The sequence below is a fragment of the Neolamprologus brichardi genome, chromosome 17 (genome assembly GCF_056152115.1).
Source record: "Neolamprologus brichardi isolate AB-2024 chromosome 17, ASM5615211v1, whole genome shotgun sequence".
In the NCBI taxonomy this organism is placed as follows: Eukaryota; Metazoa; Chordata; class Actinopteri; order Cichliformes; family Cichlidae; genus Neolamprologus; species Neolamprologus brichardi.
In genome coordinates, this window is record NC_142120.1 from 14,925,877 (window position 1) to 14,946,939 (window position 21,063).

Sequence of the window (21,063 nt, forward strand, 5' to 3'; positions counted from 1 at the left end):
CTGCTTGATTTCTAGAGAGGAGTGTGTTTTCACAGCACTTCACCTGCAGTATCAACGCTGGTACTTACGCCTACTCTCAAAGATAGCCCTGGACTTCTCATAAAGGTCATATGGGTCTGGCTTTGCCAGGGCCAAGGCCTCGGAGGCAGACTCAGGGACCGAGGCCCTGTGAAGATGGTGTGTTGGGAAGGGGGCGCTGTGGGGGATAACAGGAGCCGACAGGCTGGTCTGAGCAGGGCTGCTCTGGCCCTGCTGGGACTCCCACTGCTCCAGCACCTGCAAAGCACAGCGGCATGAGCGGTCAGTATTTCCCTTCCTGCTCTCCCACTCCTGATGCTTGATTTCATCCTCTAAATCACAGTAAGAACCGTAAACTCCTAGGCACGGTTTCGTTTAAGGAGCTGTGACAGTTCACTAAACCCTGCCGCGCCCATTTATGGCTGCTACACCCGTCAAGCTTTGCCTGCTCGCACATTTTTACAACTTAATAATGCATGTCTATTTTCAGAGAAAAGTAAGGAAAACTACTTATTTCTAACAAAAAAAAATTATGCTTTCGACTCACAAAAAGGTGCCTGTCAATTTACATGTTTTTATGTAACCGTAACATCTGTCTCCTTCTGATTTTAAGATTAAAACATGTGGTGAAAGAAAAAACATAATGGAAAAGACTTGATGCTTTTAGCTTTGGCAAAAAGACAACTCAGGAAACTGATGATGATGCCCTGGGCATAAAAAAAAAGCACCAAAGTGTGTCAGTTACAGACTCACTTGAATTCCCCGTTTACTGTTTTTTCAAACTATTTTAATGATGATGTGTATTAAGAATTATAATTTTACATCTCTGATTGAAACCATCAGGAATGCAGCATTTTGCAAAGTCAGCCTTTGCCTTGTATTTTTAAGATAACTATGACACAACTAAAGAAAATACCCCAAATGTGACTACAATAGGCAGCCTTGCTAAAATATTTTAACATATGGGAAAGAACAAAGCTTGACAGGCCTGCTGCACCTAATTGATGTGGTTCAATATTTCCTGTTAGGGGGCAGTGTTTCGCCAACTGTCAATTCAAGCATGTTAGTGAGGTTAGTAGTAGAAATAAGCAAAATACTGCCAGCTGTTTCTATTTGGCATTCAGATCACAGTGTTTATGGGGATGTGTGCAGGGAGGAAAGCATCTGACATATGTGATTGACACATCTAGATGGACATTTAAAAAAAATGATAGTGGATTCTAAGGGCCAGAGCAAAAGTTATTCTCTATCTGTAAGGTAGAGTGTGGTATATAATCAGAAATCGGATAACTTTCATCCAGAAAGACATCTGAAAATGTGCTTTCAAGCTTTGGAGGTGACAAAGGCAGTTTTGACATCACCAGTCAAAGTGTCAGCCTTGATGTGTCAGATAAGCGGGGCCGCCTGAGTCATGGCATGACACTAAGCAGATAGCCAAGATGACATGTTGACATGTCAAAAAAGGGTGAGCGACAGATCTGGAGGGAACAACAGGCCTTTTGAAAGCGAGACGGCGAGATTGGCTGCATAGTGCCACACTTTAATACTGAGAAATGCAGGTCATCTGGTTCCAGATGTACTGAGAATAAATATCAACTTCATGGAAGCTCTGGTTAGGAATGAAAAGCAGCTCCGCTCTTTGCAGTTTTCAGTCGCGTCTGCTATTGATGTGAAGCACGTCTGCATAGGGCAGGCTGCTGAGACTGGGGACCTTGTTAAGGCGGGGAGTAGACTTCTGCATCCTGATCTCTCTTTCACTCTGTCTCTTCTTATTTGAGATTAAGACACTGAAGCAAGCACACTATGGCGATGATCTACTTGATCACATGAATAGAGCGCACAGCAGGCTGACAGCATTGCTGAATGAAAAACACCTGCATGTGTTGCCACATTAAGCACTGTTCTCTGTTACCTACAGTATCAGCTGAGTTTGATTGGCAAATCTTAATAAGCTCATTTGCAAATAAAACTCTTGGGAGTTGTGGGGCGAGTGTTTCCAGGACTGTAGGTCAATATGGCAATTAGGAGATTTCCTGTCTTCCCTTATTAGCCAAATTCTTCCATATTTCATTGTCTGCTGCAGAAGTATTCCTTTAACAAATTACACCTAATTATACGAGTACTAAAGTCTAGTGTCGGGGGCTTCAGCAGCTAAAAGAGAGGGGCAGGCGCAGGTGGGGCATCCAAAAAGGTGAACAAACAAGACAAGAGAGAGGTTGTGTATGCTGACTGCTGCACTACAAAAGCTCAGAGTTTAGGATTACAATTATTCTGAGAGAGATGAAAGACGATGATTGTGTTGAGATGGAAGGAGAAACGCTGAACAATTAGGGGATTTCAGCAGACAAAGCATCTTAAAAGCTGCACAACTGAGGTTTCCTCTGATGTTAGTTGGGAACTGGAATGGGGACAACATTAGCTGGGGTCAGGGACTGGTCAGAGCAGTGCTGGGAAGATGCCAAGGCATGAAAGGAATATGAGGGTGACACAGATAAAGCAAAAATGAATCTGATCTGAGAGGGTGTTTGGTGGACAGAGTTGTTAGAGGCCTGTAGGGACAGCAAATGACAGTGTAGTAGTGTATTTATAACAGCAGTGGAGGCAGGACTTGGAGCTAAAGGCAAGTTTGCAGAGATGCCACATGACGGGTTTTTGCTTTACTGGGTGAAAAAAAAAAGAAAAAGAAGGTGAAAGATAAATGACCGTGTAAGAAAAGCAGGGTATAGATGTGCAGAAAAGCTTTTGAAACATTTTGCCAAATGGACAAATGTTATGAAATGAAGATTAAAAAGGGGATGAAACATATCTGGCTCATGCCAAAGCACCGAACACAGATGGATAGCAGCACTAGAGCTGTAGCATAATAGTCCTAATGTCCTGAGTGTAAATTACCCTGATGGCACCCAGCCAGGCTATGAATCACGCCTGACTTGGAGGATACAAGTCTAGTGATGTTATGAGTGGGCTACTTGGTCTTTCTGCCATCTCATAACGATAAAGAAGGGCTGAATATCAAAAGCGGGACACGGACATATAGTGAGTCATCAGCGGGGGTTAGTACGACGGACAAAAGAGCAGACAAGTCACTGCTAAATTTAGAGTTTTTCCAGTTAGCACATACGTATGCACACTGCAGCCACTGGTGGTAATCTACAGAATAAAAAAGCAGAAATGTGGATAGTCTGGATTTCTGAGGATGTTGCATGTTACCTGCTTAGGGGTCTTCCAGGGTGAATAGTGACCTGTAATGTTGAGAGAACAAAAAACAACTTGTGTTTTAAACGGAAAAAGATGAAAACCGATCATGAGATGTGAGGCTTATTTTTACCCAATGAAGCCAGGGTTTCCAGGGTGTATCTTAGAGGATAATAAAATGAAGAAAACATCTGAATTAAATTGAAACCAAATGAAGACAATAATGGGACATGACAGCAGTGTTTGGAAGTGGTAGAAAGGACGAAGAAAAGGACATCTAAAACATGATGAAAGCACAAAGCAAGCGATGGCAGAAACCAACTGTGAATGTAAAGTGAGATTAAAATAAGACCTGAGAAAATTCACTGCTGCACATACAGAGTATTTGCTACTGATAAAACGTGATTTTTATTCTGATTTGGGGATATCAGGTAATAATGTTTGCATTCTTTGAATAGAAAGCGAGGCCAAACTTCATACTGATGCATTTTAAACCTGCGTTATTATATTTATAGCCACTTGGGGCAGCGGAAACAAGCTGTAAACACAACACTGACAAATTATTACATTATTACACAAGTATTCCTAAAGGAAATTCAAATCTCCTCAGCTGCTAAATGCTCATCTATGAGCAGGTGCGATTATTAGAGAAATCAGCTGCATGCTTGCTGAAAATTTTAGGCCATAAATCCAAATCAGCTGCATGAATAAAAAACATTAAAATGTAGTATTACAAATCCCGATCCTCACAAATACAGACACTCTGGTTTTACTAATGTGACAGAGACAAACTGTTCTATATCATCATGTACTGCACATCAAATGCCACTAGAGGGCAGTCTACTGGTGACACAGGCTCCAGAGCTCAGTCAGCTGTGACAGGTAAAAAATGACTCACTGATAAATGTGCGCCAGCCAACACACTTGAACATGTGCACACTTAGCCTCAAGAGAAAAAGTCATGGATACAGATGTAATCCTACAAACTGAGTCTTCAGTGAGCTCGCTGACTTTCAGTGTTTCAATGTCTGTCACATGGACAGCTGTCAGCAAGTCATCCAACAATAATCAAGATAAAGGTGGGGGTCTTAGTGGAGATTCAATTCCTTTGTGATTAAATAAAACTTTTAATTCAGATTAAGCTCAGATTGAGCATCAGAATGGGGAAGAAAGGTGATCTGAGTGACTTCAAATATGGGTTAGCTATTGGTGCCAGACAATGTGATTATTTTACCACATGTGCATCTGCAGGGTTTACAGAAAATCCCCCAAAAAAAGAGCAAATATCCACTGATCGCCAGTTCTGAGTGAAAATGGCCTTCAGTGGTCAGAGGAGAATGAGCAGACTGCTTTGAGCTGTCAAATAAACACTTGTTGCAACCAAGGTATGCAGAAGAGGATCTTTGAATGCAAATCTTAAAGCAGAGACGCTACAGCAGCAGAAGACCACAGCTAAGAACAGGAAACTTAGGCTCCAATTCACACGGGCTCATTACAAACAACACAAAAACATGCATCCATCCTGCCTTGTGTTAACCATTCAAGCTGCTGCTAGTGGTGTAATGGTATAGGGGATATTTTCTTGGTACCCTTTGAGCACATCACAGCCGATCCCAGTACTGTTTCTGACCATGTCCCTCCCTTTATAACCGCAGTGTACCAGTCTTCTGATGGATGCTTCCAACAGGTTAAAATGCCGTGTCACAAAGCTGAAATCATCTCAAACTGTTTCTTGAGCTGTACTCAAATGGTCTCCACAGTAATCGGATCTAAATCCTATAGAGCGTGGATGTGCATCTGACAAATCTGCAGCAGCTGTGCGATGCTGTCATGTCAGTATGAAGCAAAAATGTTTCCAGCATTTTGATGAATCGATGCCACGAATAATTCTGGCAGTTCTGAAGGGAAAAGTTGGCCCAACCCAATACTAGCAAGGTGTAGCCAATGAAGTAACTGGTGAGTGTGAGCTACTGGGCTACTGTGTAACCAAACATTTAAACGGTGGTGTACATTTAATAATATGAATTGTTTTCAACTTAATAAATTAACAATTCTAAAATGTCTAAAGGCAACTAGTTGCTAATTTGTCTAACTACATAACCACCCAGCTACAATGATTTACCTTTTTGGAAACATAAAAACCATCACATATCCTATCCCCAGGTGACGTTTCACACCAGGAAGGTATGAAAAAAATTTAACCTCGGTCTAAATCTGTTCATCTAAAGATAACTAGGGGATCCAGAGGTAGTATAAAAGAACTGAACACTCAACATGAATCCATTGTTTCGGTTTTCACTTGAAATGAGGAAAGGCTGACCTCACTCAATACCTCTGATCAATCTTCAGCAAACATTTCATTAAAGCATTCAATATCAGCACTCAGCAGGACGGCAACTACGCTAGGCAAAGAGACGTTTGTGAATATATCACTGATCTGTCAGTGCCTACAGCAATAAAACTCTGACTTTCACTTAAGTAAGTTCAGGGTGACCATAAAGTGGTTTTAGTTTGCAATGCAGTGCAGCAAGTTAAGAACATACTTTCTCCTTTCACTTCCCAATTCATCTTGCTTTGACCTTTAAAATGTTATTCCACACATTTCAGCTGCTTACAACGTTGCCCAAGCACAAGAACCAGAATTCCGAGTTGAGCGATGAAAGAAAATCATCAGTAAAAAAGTACAAGACATGCAGCAAGCATCAAACACTTGTATATATGCATTCATATACATGCAGACACAGAGTAATGAAGCACTTTTCTTTAGTCCAATTCACAGGAGCATATTAAGAAAAGGTGCATTCTCCATCTTCTTTATTCACTTCTTCTTTGTCTTGTCTTTCAAGTGCTGCCACAGTCTTCCCTCTGGGAAGCTTCAAGCACATGCAAATTGAGGGATCAAATTAAAGGGTGACTGCTCGAATTATGCGCCAGCCTTCCCAGTCTTGGCCTGGCCAGACTCCAATCGCACTGTAAAAACATTCGTCTCACTGAGCCACTAGTGGAATGGTGACAACATGGAAATTAACAAAAGCTACAAAGAGAACTCCAGCAATGTTTTTCAGAACGCCGGCTCTTCTCTGTCAAAACAAGCCAAATAACATTTTTAGAAACAAAACAGTTACAGGAGCTTATCTAAAACTCAATAACAATTTCACTTTCAATGCACATGGGAGCATTTTTATCAGCGCAAAACAAGAAAGACTTTTGAAGTGTTATAACTTGAGTGGCAGAGAAGGATTTTTGCTTTTATTCCCAAAGAAGGTGAATCAATGAACAGCTTTCCAGAATACCTAGATTTGAGTCTTTGTGGAGGGTACAGTGAGCAAAAGAGGCAACAACAGAGCAGTCCTCCACATGGGTAAAAGAACCTGAGATAAGCCAGACTGACAGAAAAAGGGTGCACTACCTGGCATCACTGACGGAGGTGATCCACGGGTTAAAGACACTGTTAGCTCAGGCATACCAGACATTTATGCAGACGTAGGTGTCAAAGTGCCCCATGGCTAGAAGTTGAGAAGGGGTGAGCGACTGAGAGAGAACACTGAGAGAGAGAGAGGGAGGGCAAAAGGAGCTGTCCGTGGTGCTGAAAGCTCTTAGCCCAAATGCTAATCAGATCTGTCAGCTCAGCTGCAGAGAGCTACATGAACCCTGCAGCGTCCAACTTGCACTTAAGTTCTGAGCTAACTGGTGTCCTGTCCTACTGTATGCATCAGCCTTTTCCAATATAAGTATAATAACAGCAATACACATCAGTAAAAGTGCACAGGTAATGACTGCGTCTGACTCCACTCCAGCCATGGCACAGCTTCAGGTAATAGTGAAGGGCATTTGGTTGAAGTTGTGCCTCATCTTCAATTTCTGGTTTCTGGGCAAAACTCTAATTAAAGAGTTTGGAACTGGAAATGTTTCCAGAGATGCTGGAGTTGGCAGGGACTTCACAGAAAGCACTGGTTCTCAAAAGCGCCAAATTAAATCTTACATGTTGGCTCATTAAAACCTGCTGCTGTCAAAATTAGCTTCCAATGGGGAAAAAAATGGGTGAATGTCATTAAAAAAAAAAACAGCAAAAAATATCAGCAGTTGTGTTACTGTTTGTTCAGAACATAGACTGTATTTAAAGTTCTGTATTGAGGGTTCTTAAGTGCCTAAAACCTGCATTATACGTAGTGACCATCAGGGGGCTCCTTTGGTTACCAAAAGTAGTCTAATTAAATAAAAAAACTGACAGAAAACAACCCTATTTCTTCCTTGATTTTGGCTTGGTAAATATTTGTTTAATTTTTATGAATGTGATGGGTCTTCGGTTTCTCAGTTCATTCAGCCTTAGCTATACAAGCCTAGAGACCAGCTATCTGGCAACCACTGATTGCAATGCACATTCCCCAACTGGTTGGTGAGTTGTTGCTGGATGTTGTTATGAAATTTGTTCCTAAAACGTGAATGAATCAAGCCTTGAGACTGGTCGGTGATCCCCTGGCAACTGCTGGTCGCTAGGGAAAAATGTGTATTCTTCAACTGAGTGGTGAATGGTTTTTAAAGGTTTTGGGCAGTCGCTATTAACACTAACTATGGGTGACTGATGAAATCTGCTGGTACCCAGTGAAAGGACAAGGGGTTTTTTGGTGAAGCACTGTCTTTCCAACTTATTTTACCCAGCCAGCAACAGCCAACAACTTCCAGCTACCACTTGCCAAACGGTCCTGAATTGCACATATTTCCCTAGTGACCCAGAGCTTGCCAAGAGGCTGCCAACTGGTCTCTTGGCCAGTGCGATTGAAGCCTTACTTCTGGGGAGAGGTCTCAAAATAGAAGAATTGCTGTAGGATATCCACAGATGTGTAAGGAGACAAAACAGGGTGGTTGCCAATAAAATCACCTCTTACAGCTCATTAAACTGTGACCGGTGTGAGACTCGCAGCGTCACCTGTGAGATTTGAGTTGCAGGTCTTCCCTGACCCAACGTGCTCAAAAAGACGAGCTGTAAACATTAGCCAAGCTATTATCCATCGTAATAAAACTGTCATAATGCTGCTGAAATGATGATCTACCTCTTAACATATAGCAATTTGGCTCGCTTCTTTAGCCCACTGGAGGCTGGCCACACTTTCTAATTGAGCTGGCTGTTTTTTGTGCCCCACAGCAGAGTAACAGAAAGTGGGAGAGAGAGAGATGAGAGGAACTGACTGATATCTGTCACCAAACAACTGTCATGCTTCAGTCTCTGACACGTTCTCCAAATATTTGCCAGTTCAGGGCCAGGCACACAGCTCATCACTTTCACTGAAATGGCAATCTGATGCGGAGGACTGAACGAGCACCACAAGCTTAAGTTTAAATAGTGTGTATATGTGTGCATATGTTTGGATTTTTTAATGGCCACTCTTTAATCCTGCAGACAGATCTACCACCTTGTGACAAAGAACACACACATATGCACAAACACACACACTTAAAATCAACTGGAAGTGAGATTGACAGCTTTTATGCTTTCATAACACCCACATATTTCACAAACTCCCACAACCACAATCCGACAATACTGTTATGGCTTTTTTATGATGGTGTTACTATGACAACACACTTCTAATGTCCAGCATCAAAGATCAAGAATGGCTAGTGAGGCGAGGAAGGTTCAATTACAGGTTCCCCTCACACACTCAGACAGTGCATCCTGTTTGTGTCAGTTCCATAGCTGTATGTACAAACTAGAAAGAAGTAAAGTAACTCACTGAAGTAGAAACAAGAAGGAGCACAGGAAAAATGCGACTTCACAGGAAAAATTAAAAACAAAGAGAGTTAGCATGATCAGCTCTTTGTTCAGCAAGCCTTGCCTTGCTCAGCTTGGTGTTGTCATGGACACAGAACCGAACATTTACTACTGTAATGCAAAGTGCACACGACTTCTCGGCTTTGGAAAGTCATTGTCGCACAGAGAAATAGAGTAGTTTTACTCACAGAGAAGGTGGCAATTCCTGCAATCTTGCCACTGCGTATTTAAATGACGAGGGTCAGAAATGATAGGATCTGCTGTCAGTACAGTTTAAATAGTAAATGGTGAGTGGACTGGTGCTTAAATTTACAAACGGGCCACTTTTTAAAATACATGTTCATCCATTCATGATAAGAATTAATACAAATTTTTATTCACACTATAAGATGCACACTTACACTCCGATCGCTGCATCTTGGGCAATTTAGGATGCAATTTCTTGTATTTTGCCCTTTAACTTGGGCTCCACCTGATTAGCTAGATTCCTAGTGCAAGATAGTAAATACCTTTGTATCCATCCTGCCACTATTGTCTTCAAGTTTAAAGTTGGTCATACACAATGAACTATAGTAGACCCCTTTTGTTTCATTGAAACAGCTCTGACCAATGGGACATGGACCTCTGCGGTCTCCTATATTTCTAAGATGATACTTGGATACTACCTCTGGGCTGTGGGGTAGGCCCTCTGTGATTTAAGCTTGTTCCTGCTGTTTTCCCAGGTGCACCAACAGGTTGGGATCTGTGGAGGCCTGCGTTCCTAAAGTGTGATCCATGATCAATTTCTGCAGCATGGCAGGCTGTTTAACTTTTGTTTGTTTAAGTTTTGTCATAAAAGCGACCGATCATAACAAAGTATTTTCTTTTAGAGTTCAGTTAAATCTGTTGTTTTTTGTGGTTTTTCTTCTTTTTTAACTGAAGCGTTATTTCCATGACTCCCAAAGAACTCGTTGTTGAAATCCCGACAATAGAAGCACGCTGCCTGTTGACCAAATGAGGACATTTATGATCAAACCTTCCAGTCAATTAAGCCTCATCACCTTGAAAAAGCCAACACTCATAATATAGTTATGATATTTATCCATCCCTTAAATTTCAGTTTGACTCCTGAGCCATTTTTGCCCAACAAATGGCCACTCTGTCTCTCATCACCAGTAATTATTGTGCCTGTGTGTATGGGTGGCACGTGTATGTGTGTGCATGCCAGACAGGCTCATTAGTGGCGATCTAGACCATTAACAGTCTGTGTCCTCGTTGCAACACCAGCGGAGATGCAGGGCTGTAATTAGCTGCCGAGACTATCATCTCTTTCACATGTACACTCGACCATTTAGCTTCCACTAACATGCCACATTCTTCCTCACTGCTGCCCGCCCACGCACTCGCACAAACGTCGAGCCACATGGTTTGATTCACACAGGTTGTGCGCACACCTACACAACAGCCAGGCACACACTTTCCTCATCTTGTCCGCACAGATCCCCAGGCAAATTTTGCACGCAAGCCCCCGCACACTTACATAAACTCCCCTTGCTAGTAGTACCATGAGTAAACTGTACATTATGCCTGGTTTGACATTTCGCCTCATGTGACCACCAGCTGCTTTAGAAACCGTGCGGACCTCAGGTGAAGGTCTGCTCTCTAGAAAAGGAAAAGAAGAAAAGAAGAAGGGTTTGATTCAGTGAGCCTCCGCTAGCCTCCCAGGGAATCAGTGTGTAACTAGACAGTGATTCATTGGCTGTGTGTGTTCAAGATGGAATAGTTGGAAACAAAAGAGAGAAAGAGAAGGGGAGGAAAGAGCAAGAGAGCGATGAGTTCGGCTCTCTGCCAGTAAGCCACAGTCTGTCTGCCATGTTCACACTTGCAGCTCTGTCCCCACCGGTTCCAAAGCCGAGGCGGTGCCCGCCAGGGATCAATATCCATTCCTATCGGCACAGGGAGGGAGCCAGGGGTATTGTGCATGAAGGGCGAAATGCTGAGATTATATCAAGTAGAAAATGCGATGGTAGCCTTATTGCCATCAAAATTAGACCACTGAACTCTATATTGTGCTTTGGATCCCTTTCCTGTCTGTGGGAGGAGTAGAGTCACTGACCTCGGTTGCCTCTTAAACAAATCAAGCGCTCCTATTTGGCTTTTAATGGGATGGAGTGATTACCCAGTGACTGCACGAGCGTGTTTGAATAAATTCTGCTTTAATATCACGCATATTCAATCGTGTACCTAGAAAATGATTTTGTTTTGCACACAACTGCAATGAAGCTGATTTTTTAAAAAACATAAGACCAACATGAAACAATTGATTCAATAGAAGTGGATAGAATCGGTTTTCTGCTGTAGCTTTGATGTGAAGCTGGCATACATTTTTATAAAGGGCCAAAACATTTGCACACTCTACCATCATTTCTAGTGCTATCGTTGTCTCGTTTAAATAACTGAAGGGCTAATGTTAGCCTCTCACTGTAAAATTAAAGAGATCTTTTTTTATGGTGAACAAATGTAGCCTAATGCGTTTCAGATGGTTGACTGTGTGTGCACCTTTTGGCATTTATCTTTTTTTTTTTTTTTTTTACCTCCCACGTGTAGGATTTTTAAAATTTTTTATCAACTCACAATTGGCTTTCAGCAAATGTAGAAAGATGGGTAAACATTAACATCATTAGAAATTATTTGATCTCTTATCAAAATTCACCAGAGACCCCACTCGTCTCTCTGTGTCGCTGTGTGTGAATTCAAGCACTGGATGAACAGATTATTTTTTTGTGCTTGGGTGGAGTCAATTTCAGCTCGTATTCGTGCAGCTTATCTAGCTTGTTCTTCTCCAAATGAATGTGCAATTAAACCTTTGATGCACATTTTGCCCCGTTTTTTTAAAAATAACATTTATTTATTTTAAGGCCAGAGCAGTCAAAGCAATTGTTCACTGCCCTGAAACAAAGTGGTAGTTCCATCTAAAAATGCTAACAAAACTAAAAATTGAAAGCCATCCAACTTGTTGTTAAATATTGTATTTGTTAGTTAAGATCGGTGTTATCTAATCTTTCCATAAAAGATAAAACCTTTTAACCGAGATATACAATTTTGCTGTTCCCTTATGTGAGAAGTAAGATCGCAGTCACCCAGGCCTGACGGAAACAGGAAACAGAGGCTTTGCCTTCAAAGTAAAAGTTGTTTTTTGCAGCTAAATCCAACATGTTTCAGAATGCGCAACTTTTACCTTGAAGGTAAATCTCCATTTCTGCTTTACATCATAATGCTCAGTTTCACATCCACCTAGTAGTAGTTGGGGAGTGTTGGCATCGCCCAATGATCTACAGGCTTGTGTGACTGAAGCCTAATATAAACATTGTTGATCATGCTCCTGATAGCACTCCTCACCTGATGTGCCACCTTCACACTGAACACTGTGGACTACACTGTGGTGTGGTGCACATGGATTATTTCAGTTTTATGGACAGAAACTTTGGTAATTCTTGATCAAATCTTGTTTCTGTCAGTGAAAATTGTGTGTCAAAAAATGGAGCTGTGCGATATGATGAAATATATTGGATGACAAAATGAAAACACCTATTGTTTCATATTATACGCTATTGCTTGTTTCGTGTCCCAAACATAACAAACCTTTTTTACCACCTACCCAAGAATCACGTGAAAGAGTGTGGAGAGAGTTTACGGATGAGAAGAATAAAAATCACAATTACTTATTTGCAGAAATTGGCAACATTGTAGTCAGTTGCTACTCTGCAGTTCAGTGCATCTTTTTCCTTAACAGGAACAAACATGTAACACTGTGAACAGGCTTGATAAGCAAAGTATTCCTTTCACAACCCCAGAGGAGCAGACATCGTAGTCAGAAATGGTAATGATTTAAGCATGGAAGGAGAAGCTGCAGCCCTGTCTTGCTCTGCGTTTGATCTCACAATCCTGTCTCTTTCCCTCAACACCTACGCAGCTCCTATATCCTTAAATATGGGATTTGATGGGAAAAAAAATTCAACTTCTTTATTCAGACTTTATTCAGTCGAAAGAGAAATGAAGGCCCATGTTAAAGTCCCATTTCAACCACAGGTATGTTCACCATAGAACCTTTGGAGGGACACAAAAGAAATTATCCCCTTGTAATCCCTGAAGATGGGATGATCACCCAGAACAACTGTTTTAATGTGCAGTGGCCAACTATCCAGCAAAATGCCCCCTGGAGCACAACAGAGCCACTGCCCACTCTTTATAGGTGGGTGGGGGGGTGGGGGTCAAAGGTTTAAGCATTTTCCAATTTTTCACCATCTATAGGTTTCTACTTTAACCCCATTTCTCATGTTAATTTCTATCAACAAAGACTTCTAACAAAACTGAAAATAGTTTATTGTGATCACTCTCAGAAGAGTGTGTAGTCTTTGATCTTAACAAGCTTAAAGTCTGGCAGAGTTTTCCCAGCTTAAATCCCAAAAATACTCTCAGGAGATGCACGATGTCTAAAAACTCCACCCCACTGGTACATTTTCTTAACTTTGCTCACTTTGACACAAATTTGTGCCGTATGTAGTTGTGCTGCAGTAACGGCAAGCTGGGGGGCCCTGACATTTGTTCCACCTTTCGCATTTGCAACTTGTCATGTCACAGGCAATCAACGCCATCAGATGCGACACTACGCCCTGATGTATTGCAGTTTACTGGCGCTAACATAACACAACCAGATTTCAGATTTTTTTGTGATGCTGTTTTTTGTAGATTTTTTGGATTACAAACCCCTTCCCCCCAAAAAACCCAAAACATTATCTTCCCATGATAATACCTCATGTCATCCCTCTATCTCCCCCCCCCCCCCCCCCCCCCCTTCCCCGTTTGCTGGCTCCCTGCTCACTGGCAGAGACATGGGCAGCCTAATAAAGAAATGAATGGGAATAAATCTATTCAGTGGCCGCTACTGACCTTTGCGCGTGAGTCTCAGTGGTGTCTGTGGCACCCAGGCGGTTGGCATTATGATTGGTATGCGACATTACACTACACAAAGAGGCAAAACACGGAACTACAAATTGGTTGCACACAAAAAGAAACAGCAGTGTCAGTTTTCCAAACGAGTTGGCTCAGATTCCAGCTCGCTCTGCAAATGAGAGCGTGCTAAAGTTCATGCATCATCACTTAGAGGATGCCAAGATAAATCAAGGACAGGTAAACGCAAAGAGAGGAGTCATTTAACAACATTTAACAATAAGGTTCCAGAGACAGATCCTATCTGCTTGGTTGATGAAGAGCCACTGTTGCTGTTTCTAGATTTAATTAAACTCTCTAACGTTTTAATCTTCAACGTCGGTGCTTCGGCTGAGTCATCGCTGACAGATGCACCGCCGCCACAATTCAATAAGAAGGCAATCTCAGTTTGTAGGCAGATCACAGGAAGCTTACACACAACTTATGCTCTGTCATTTGAGTCATATGTATATTTCCCAAAGACAAGACAGCAACTCTCTCATAGACATTGCCATTAAAAGACAGCAATATAAAGGTTTGTGGCCTTCTAGAAGAATACGGACGTTTGTACACACTTAACACTCAATGTCCTCCATCAGTCCACACACACACTCAGCTACACGTAGATTCGGCAAATAACAGCCCTGTGTGTGACTCATGACAAAGTGCAGTGCATAATTATGATTGTCAGAGAGAGTGAGAGGGCCTCCCATTCTGAAAAACACAGGGTTGAAAGCACTTCAGAGCCATTTACCAGTGTTTCAAGGAAAAACTGTTCCAGTTTTGACATGCTTTGATTTGCGGGCTTTTATTTGGATCTTGTAGAAAAGGTAAAATTCACTATACATGTGAAAATGAAAAAAAAAAAAGATAAGAAAGAAAATCAGAAAGTGGGCTTGAAAATAACACAGATAAAGCTTACGCTTTCAGACGCAATCAGACTATACTAGGGGACCCCTAGGTATAGCTGGAGTGGAAACTGCTGTCAATGAGGAGCAAGGAACAGCTAACACTAAAGCGGACTTAGCAGGACATCTGAGAGCAGCTGAAGATCAGTAAGTCATTGCTGTGCACTGACTGTAGCACAGATTTCTGCTGTCACTGGGCTAAACCGCACATGCAGACACACCAGCAAAAGACGACAGAAATGAACAAGCAGACAGGAAGAAGGACAGAGATTCAAGCTCTTCTCCAAAGCCAGCAACACCACCTTTAACACCTTCTCACCTGTTCCACCTCTCTGAACCAAGAGGCAGGTCTCAGCTCCCACAGGGCACTCCTTGAGCAGCTCCACCACCTGTGTGTGACCGAATCCCTGCACGGGCTGCTTGTTAATCTCCACAATCAAGTCGCCCTCGCACAGGCCCGGGCAGCCCTGAGGCTCCAGGACTTGTTTAACACGCTGACCTGTGGCGCTGTCCGCAATCGTGAAGCCAAACCCATCCACGCCCTTCACCATGGTCAGGGTTAGTAGCTCCCCCTGGGTCGCGCCCGATGATGCCATAGAGACGCTGTCTGGTGGCGTAGTACCCGTGGTGGGAGGAAGCGAGCCATCTAAGTGGGTGTCCGCTGGGTGACCGGTGAGCAGCTGCTGCTGGGCGCTGACCGGGTCTTGACTGGGGTCTGTAACAAAGCGTGCCGTGCGGGTGAGATAATCTAGGTAGTTATCGTAGCCCGTCCTGCCGTTCACCATAATGGGCCGCTGCTCCATGATGCCCAGTGGGGAGATGATGGTGGTGGTGTTGTTGTTGGTGTTGGCAGCTTCCTCTGGCTCATACGGCAAAGGATAACCGCGACATAATACGAGGGTCACGCTTTGGCCAATAGGTACAGACTGGAAGAGTTTCACCACATCAGCATGGGTGGTACCCAGGACGCACACATCGTTGATGTAGACAATAACATCACCTGCAGAGAAAAAGCATGGACAAAAATATAGTGGTTAGGCATAATGGAGCTGGAACATTAGAAATAATGGGCACAGACGTGGGTGGTTAAAGGCGATTAATCTCAAGAATTGTAATAAACAGAAGCCACGTTCAGGCTCTTTTTAATTTTATATTGTACTTTAATGGCACATAAAATTACAATTAAAACAAAAGGACCCTGAACTGAACCAAATTGCCATAAATCTAATTGGGCAAAGTTAAAGAGTGACTTCAAAGTATTAAGTGCTTTTCTTTAAAAAAAGAAAGAAAAAGAAATCACAAAGAAAAAATATTAAATATTAAAATTCTAATTTAAGCTCTTCATCATAACCTTGGTCAATGGAATTTCAGTTAAAACCACTTCATTTAAAAGAAGACTTATTCAGTCTGCAGAAATTCGACAGCAGTGTTCTGGGTCCTAGTTGTCTCACTGCAGAGCAATAAAAGACCCCCAGCACAGAACAGACGTACTGATTATGACACAACAGAAACAGCAGGAAAAAGCAGGTGTTGGGGTGGAGGTAGTTTGCAGGGGTACCAGCAACTGTATATGGGCTAATGGCTCAGTCACACCAGAGTAAAGAAAGGTTGTAATCTCTTTGCAAATAGGATAAATTGGTGGCTGCCTGCTGATTGCACTGAATTTTTTCACATTTGGCAAGCACTTGTGGCAAACAGCTGGGCAACTGCCTTCAGTTGCAATGTGATGGCAATTTAAGGTAACCTATTTCCATACAATTGCACTCCAACTCAGACTGACAGCAACCACTCTCAGAAACACTGGCAAAAGTTTGCAAATAACAAGTGTCTAATTTATAAATGCAGATGCGTCGTCAACAATGTTTAAATCAATCCGAGTGTAGATCAATGAGCCCAGTTCATGTGTCTCTTTGGTACAGGGGACTCGACTGGCTGCCAACTGTTTGCATTCTGGTGATATTTCTGTAAAAGCATTGTTGCTAAGCACCTGTGTCATTTTGCATGTAATTCGCAGTCCTGCAACAACTACATCACCCTTCGCGGAGTAACTTCTGTTTCAAATCAGGCTTTGTGGGGACTTTGAATGTAATTAGTTAATGTCATTTTCTGGTTAACCTCTGTAGATGTAGATGGCAACAGATTTGTGATATTTGCCCATTTATCACAGTTACTCACTGTATTATTGCAAACAAATTGCATGTAATTGCCAATTTGAACCCATTCAATCACAAACCGATAACACAGAGACTCGTATCTTATTTTCATTTTATCACCACCTCCATGCACCAAAGTTGCCATGAGGATGACAGCTGAGTGTGAGTGGTTGTAGAACTGGTCCCCATCTTTAAAGCAACCAAAGGCAACAAGACTGCAAGTTCATTGCATACGATCATAATAACTTTCATCACGCCACAGTCTCCAATCACTGCTTCCTCTCGTTCAATGGCAGCATAAGCAGCTTAAATTAGATTTATCAATGTCATGTGCAGAAGAGTATCAGCAGACCCATCAGCTGATGGACCCTGGCTGGTACTGAATTCAGCTGATTGTAGCCAATGTACAGGGACTATAGACTGCCCTAACAATGCTAACAATCTGTCACACTTCTATAAAGGCAGTGGTGATTTAACAGAACAGAAACAGCTTACCATAGTGGAGAAAATCACTATAACATGATACAAAAAAGGGGTAAGCAGGAAAAATGACAGCTACAATAGTGAAATATTGTGGGCTAACAATATACATATGGGAAAAGCAATCATCACGGAAGGGCTTGAGCCTATCCCAGCTGTAAAAAAGAGAAAGGAAGGCTACACCCTGGATGGACAGGTAACCAGACAATTTACTCCTAGAGCCAGTTCAGCATTACCTGATATCCTTTACTGTGAGAGGAAGTTTGGAATCAAGCAGGCACGCTCTACACAGACCCTACCACGGTGTCACTCCAGAAATCATTATTATGTAGAATATCAAATATGCGGAAGAGCAGCTGGCCTGGATTTAATATCAAGACTTCATCTCTCTACAGCTATTCACATTCTCAGCTGTACGCTACATCTGCGCTGTCTCTCCTCAGATGGCTTGCAGCTATAAACCATTTCTACAGATAAACATTACCACCGATAATGTCTCAGCTGCCTTTTAAGTATAAAATAGTGCATATGACAAGTGGCTAAAATGTTTGCCTTTTATGGTCCCAAGTGGTTTTATTTGCTTGCTGCAGTGTACTGCACTGTAGATAAAAACCAAGCCAACAATTAAATGTTCCCACACAAAAGCTCTCAACATCCAGGCTTATCTTTTTCTCAACCAGATTACTAAATATAGTGTTTTCTGCTCCACTGTGGAGGAACCATGCAACTTTTTTTAAAACTCTGGGTAAGTGGGACTAAGAAGCACAATCCACATTAAAGTCTGACAAACAGCATTACCTGGGTTGATAATGAAAACAATTATATTCTAATTGCAGCCATAATTGTCATGCTCTTTGGAGAGAGAGCAGGGTGACACTGTCAGTGTGCATTGTAAAGAGAAGGTGTGAAAAAACAGCGATCTTTTGTGATTAATAAGCAAAGCATGTGCTTTAGTGATTGGCTCTCACCTTGCTAACCACCCTGCCCAATTCTCATAAAACGTGAACAGCACTAATGGCTGGTTCAATTACAGTTTTTTTAATTAATTAATTAATTTTTACAAAAACAAGGCAGTTTTTTATTGATTTTCTGGATTGGCTGTGGAACTGCAACCGAGCAGCTAACCCCTCTGAGTGACAGCACACGTGGAAGTTAAAATATCACCGAAACGCTGTCTATCTTTGTAAACCATGTCTCAAAAGCTTTTCGAGTTTAAACGCTCTGCTGGTATTGACAGAGCCAGCTCACACCTCTGGGCAATGTGACGTGAGGGACTTTTTAATTAATCCGGGTAAACGTAGCCGACATTTGCCTTGAGCATCAGTGTCAGAATCAATAGTTGAGCACACTGGCAGAAAACAAATGATGGTGCTGTGACCTCATGGCGCCCTCAAACCGCACATGTATCTCATTCTTTATAACCAGAGATGAAACGCAGATAAACCATCAACAGACACAGGAACTGTGATATAATCACGTTTTACCAGGAATCTTTATTCCTAAAAGATGGATTTCAACTTGACACGTGTGTGCCAAATTCTTCCCTATATCCATATAGAAGTGACATTAATTTTGTTTATTACAAATTGCATAAGAGCGACTCAACAACTCCTCCAATAGTTCCCCTGTTACTCTGAATCTGTGTCCCCAAACCTTTTTGGCTCATTATACTTTAAAATGATGAAAACCACTCAATGATTCTCAAAAACAGAGAGTGCACACTCTCATATACTCAGAAAAACAGTTACACAAAGCACAGGTGAGCACTAATCATAGGTCGATACGGCTGGCATGATAACAAAGCAAAAATAGCTCTACAAATAATTTTTACCTGCTTTATTTGATCTACTCATCAACTACTTGTGGCTTCATGGAGTAGCGGTTAGCATAGGAAACAGACACAGCCTGTGTACTCCTACTGCCCATCCCAGGCCCGGATAATTAGGAGGGATGTATCAGAAGAGCATGTGGGGTAAAATCTATGCCAAATCAAATATGTATAGCCACCCACTGCGGTGACCCCTTGGGAAATAATGGAAAAACCAAAAGTACCGCATGTATTTTTTCTACTACTGTAGAAAAAGCCCATGCTACAGCTTGATTGGACTGTTTGTGTTTTTATAAGGTGATAAAGTGTTGCACGTGCATAAGTAAAAAAAAAAAAAAGAAGAAAAAAAGGTCATTTTAGCTCATAGCTAGGTGGTTGCTAGGCAACATGATGATGTTACTATACATTCTGTACAAATAAGCTTTTGTGAATATAAATCAAATGTTACTGTTGAGAAATTAAAATGTCAGTTTGCATCCATAAGGTGTTGTCGGTACATAAATTAATAATTTTAAAAAAACTTTTAATTTTAGCTCATTGCTTGGTGGTTGCTAGGTAACATGATTACATTATAATATCTGATATAGATAAGAGCCTTTAGCGGCTTAAAATGTGTGCCATGTTTTGCACACACACAGACAAACAGAAAACTGGTATATTGTTGGTATAAAGGTATAAATTAGAAATGACTGTTTATGAGACAAAAAAAGCCAAGATGCAAAGCTTCAGTTTTAAAATAAGCTAACAAATATAACAAAAGCTAGCTACTGTATTGAAATAAGTACAACTTTGCAAAAGGAAATGTGAAATGAGAAGCAGTTGCACTGTGTAAATCTGTCTGAAACCAATGAACCTTTGAAACCAAATATTCTGTCACAACTTAACCTCCGTATATTTAATTTGAATTATTATTCGGTAAGTGTTATTACTGAATAGCTATATCCCTGAAGAGGAATGTCCATTCAGTAAAAATGAAAGACAAGAACATTTATTTACTTAACATTTTTAGGGAGCAAAACTCATTTTTGTTCTTTTTTGCTATTTAATTAAACACATCAAGAGCCTACTGTCATTTTACTAAAAGAGCAATTTTCCATCACCATGAGCAGAACAAATTAAATCCATGGGAAAAGTGTCAAAATATCAGCAGATAAAACAAATTATTCACGGGGATCCAAAGAAAATGATGTATTTTTGCCATTTCGGTGAAACAAGGACAAATAAACAAACATGGCCACGAGCACGAGAGTGGAAAAACAGGAAAAAATTGAATCATCAAGAATGAGAGCTCAGACAGCAGCCCACACTAATTAAAACTGCCCTCGTTCTCTCGGCCCATTACAAAAGCTCCTGCAGGTCCCTTAAACAGTCCACATCACATTGACCTTATCTGTACACACCACGCTCAGTGGGACCAAGGCCCACGCTCCCAGCTGCTTCATCTTCATTGTCCCATCCTTGCACATTCGTTATGACATATTCATCTCCATCTAATGGTGTGCTCAAGAGTCTGTCAACATAACGAGAGTTCTCTGTGGCCCTGCTGAGAAGATGAGGCCACGATAACAGAGCAGTTAAGACTCTCAGCAGGGTGGGCCGTGGTACCGACTGTGGTCGTCTGAGTGTCTGTGTGCGTCAGGCTAAATGTTAAAAACAAACAAAAAAAGAAGTCAAACAGCTTATGGAGGTAGTGTACTTTCCCTTTTTTCTTACTTTTTCGTGCAAGAATGAATTGAAATTAAT

General features: G+C 41.6%; 1 protein-coding gene across 9 annotated transcripts in view; it reads right to left on the reverse strand.

The window, feature by feature from the left end:
- magi2a (membrane associated guanylate kinase, WW and PDZ domain containing 2a) overlaps positions 1 to 21,063 on the reverse strand; it is a 250,826-nt gene that overhangs the window by 25,170 nt on the left and 204,593 nt on the right. For 8 of the 9 annotated variants that reach the window (XM_087830423.1, XM_087830422.1, XM_087830421.1 and 5 more), the window contains 3 exons: positions 15,179 to 15,859; positions 3,229 to 3,260; positions 69 to 276 (listed from right to left, as the gene is read on the reverse strand). In XM_087830423.1, the coding sequence (XP_087686549.1) occupies positions 69 to 276; positions 3,229 to 3,260; positions 15,179 to 15,859 (921 nt within the window). The remainder of the gene's footprint in view (positions 1 to 68; positions 277 to 3,228; positions 3,261 to 15,178; positions 15,860 to 21,063) is intronic. The other variant, XM_087830424.1, reaches the window with a different exon arrangement.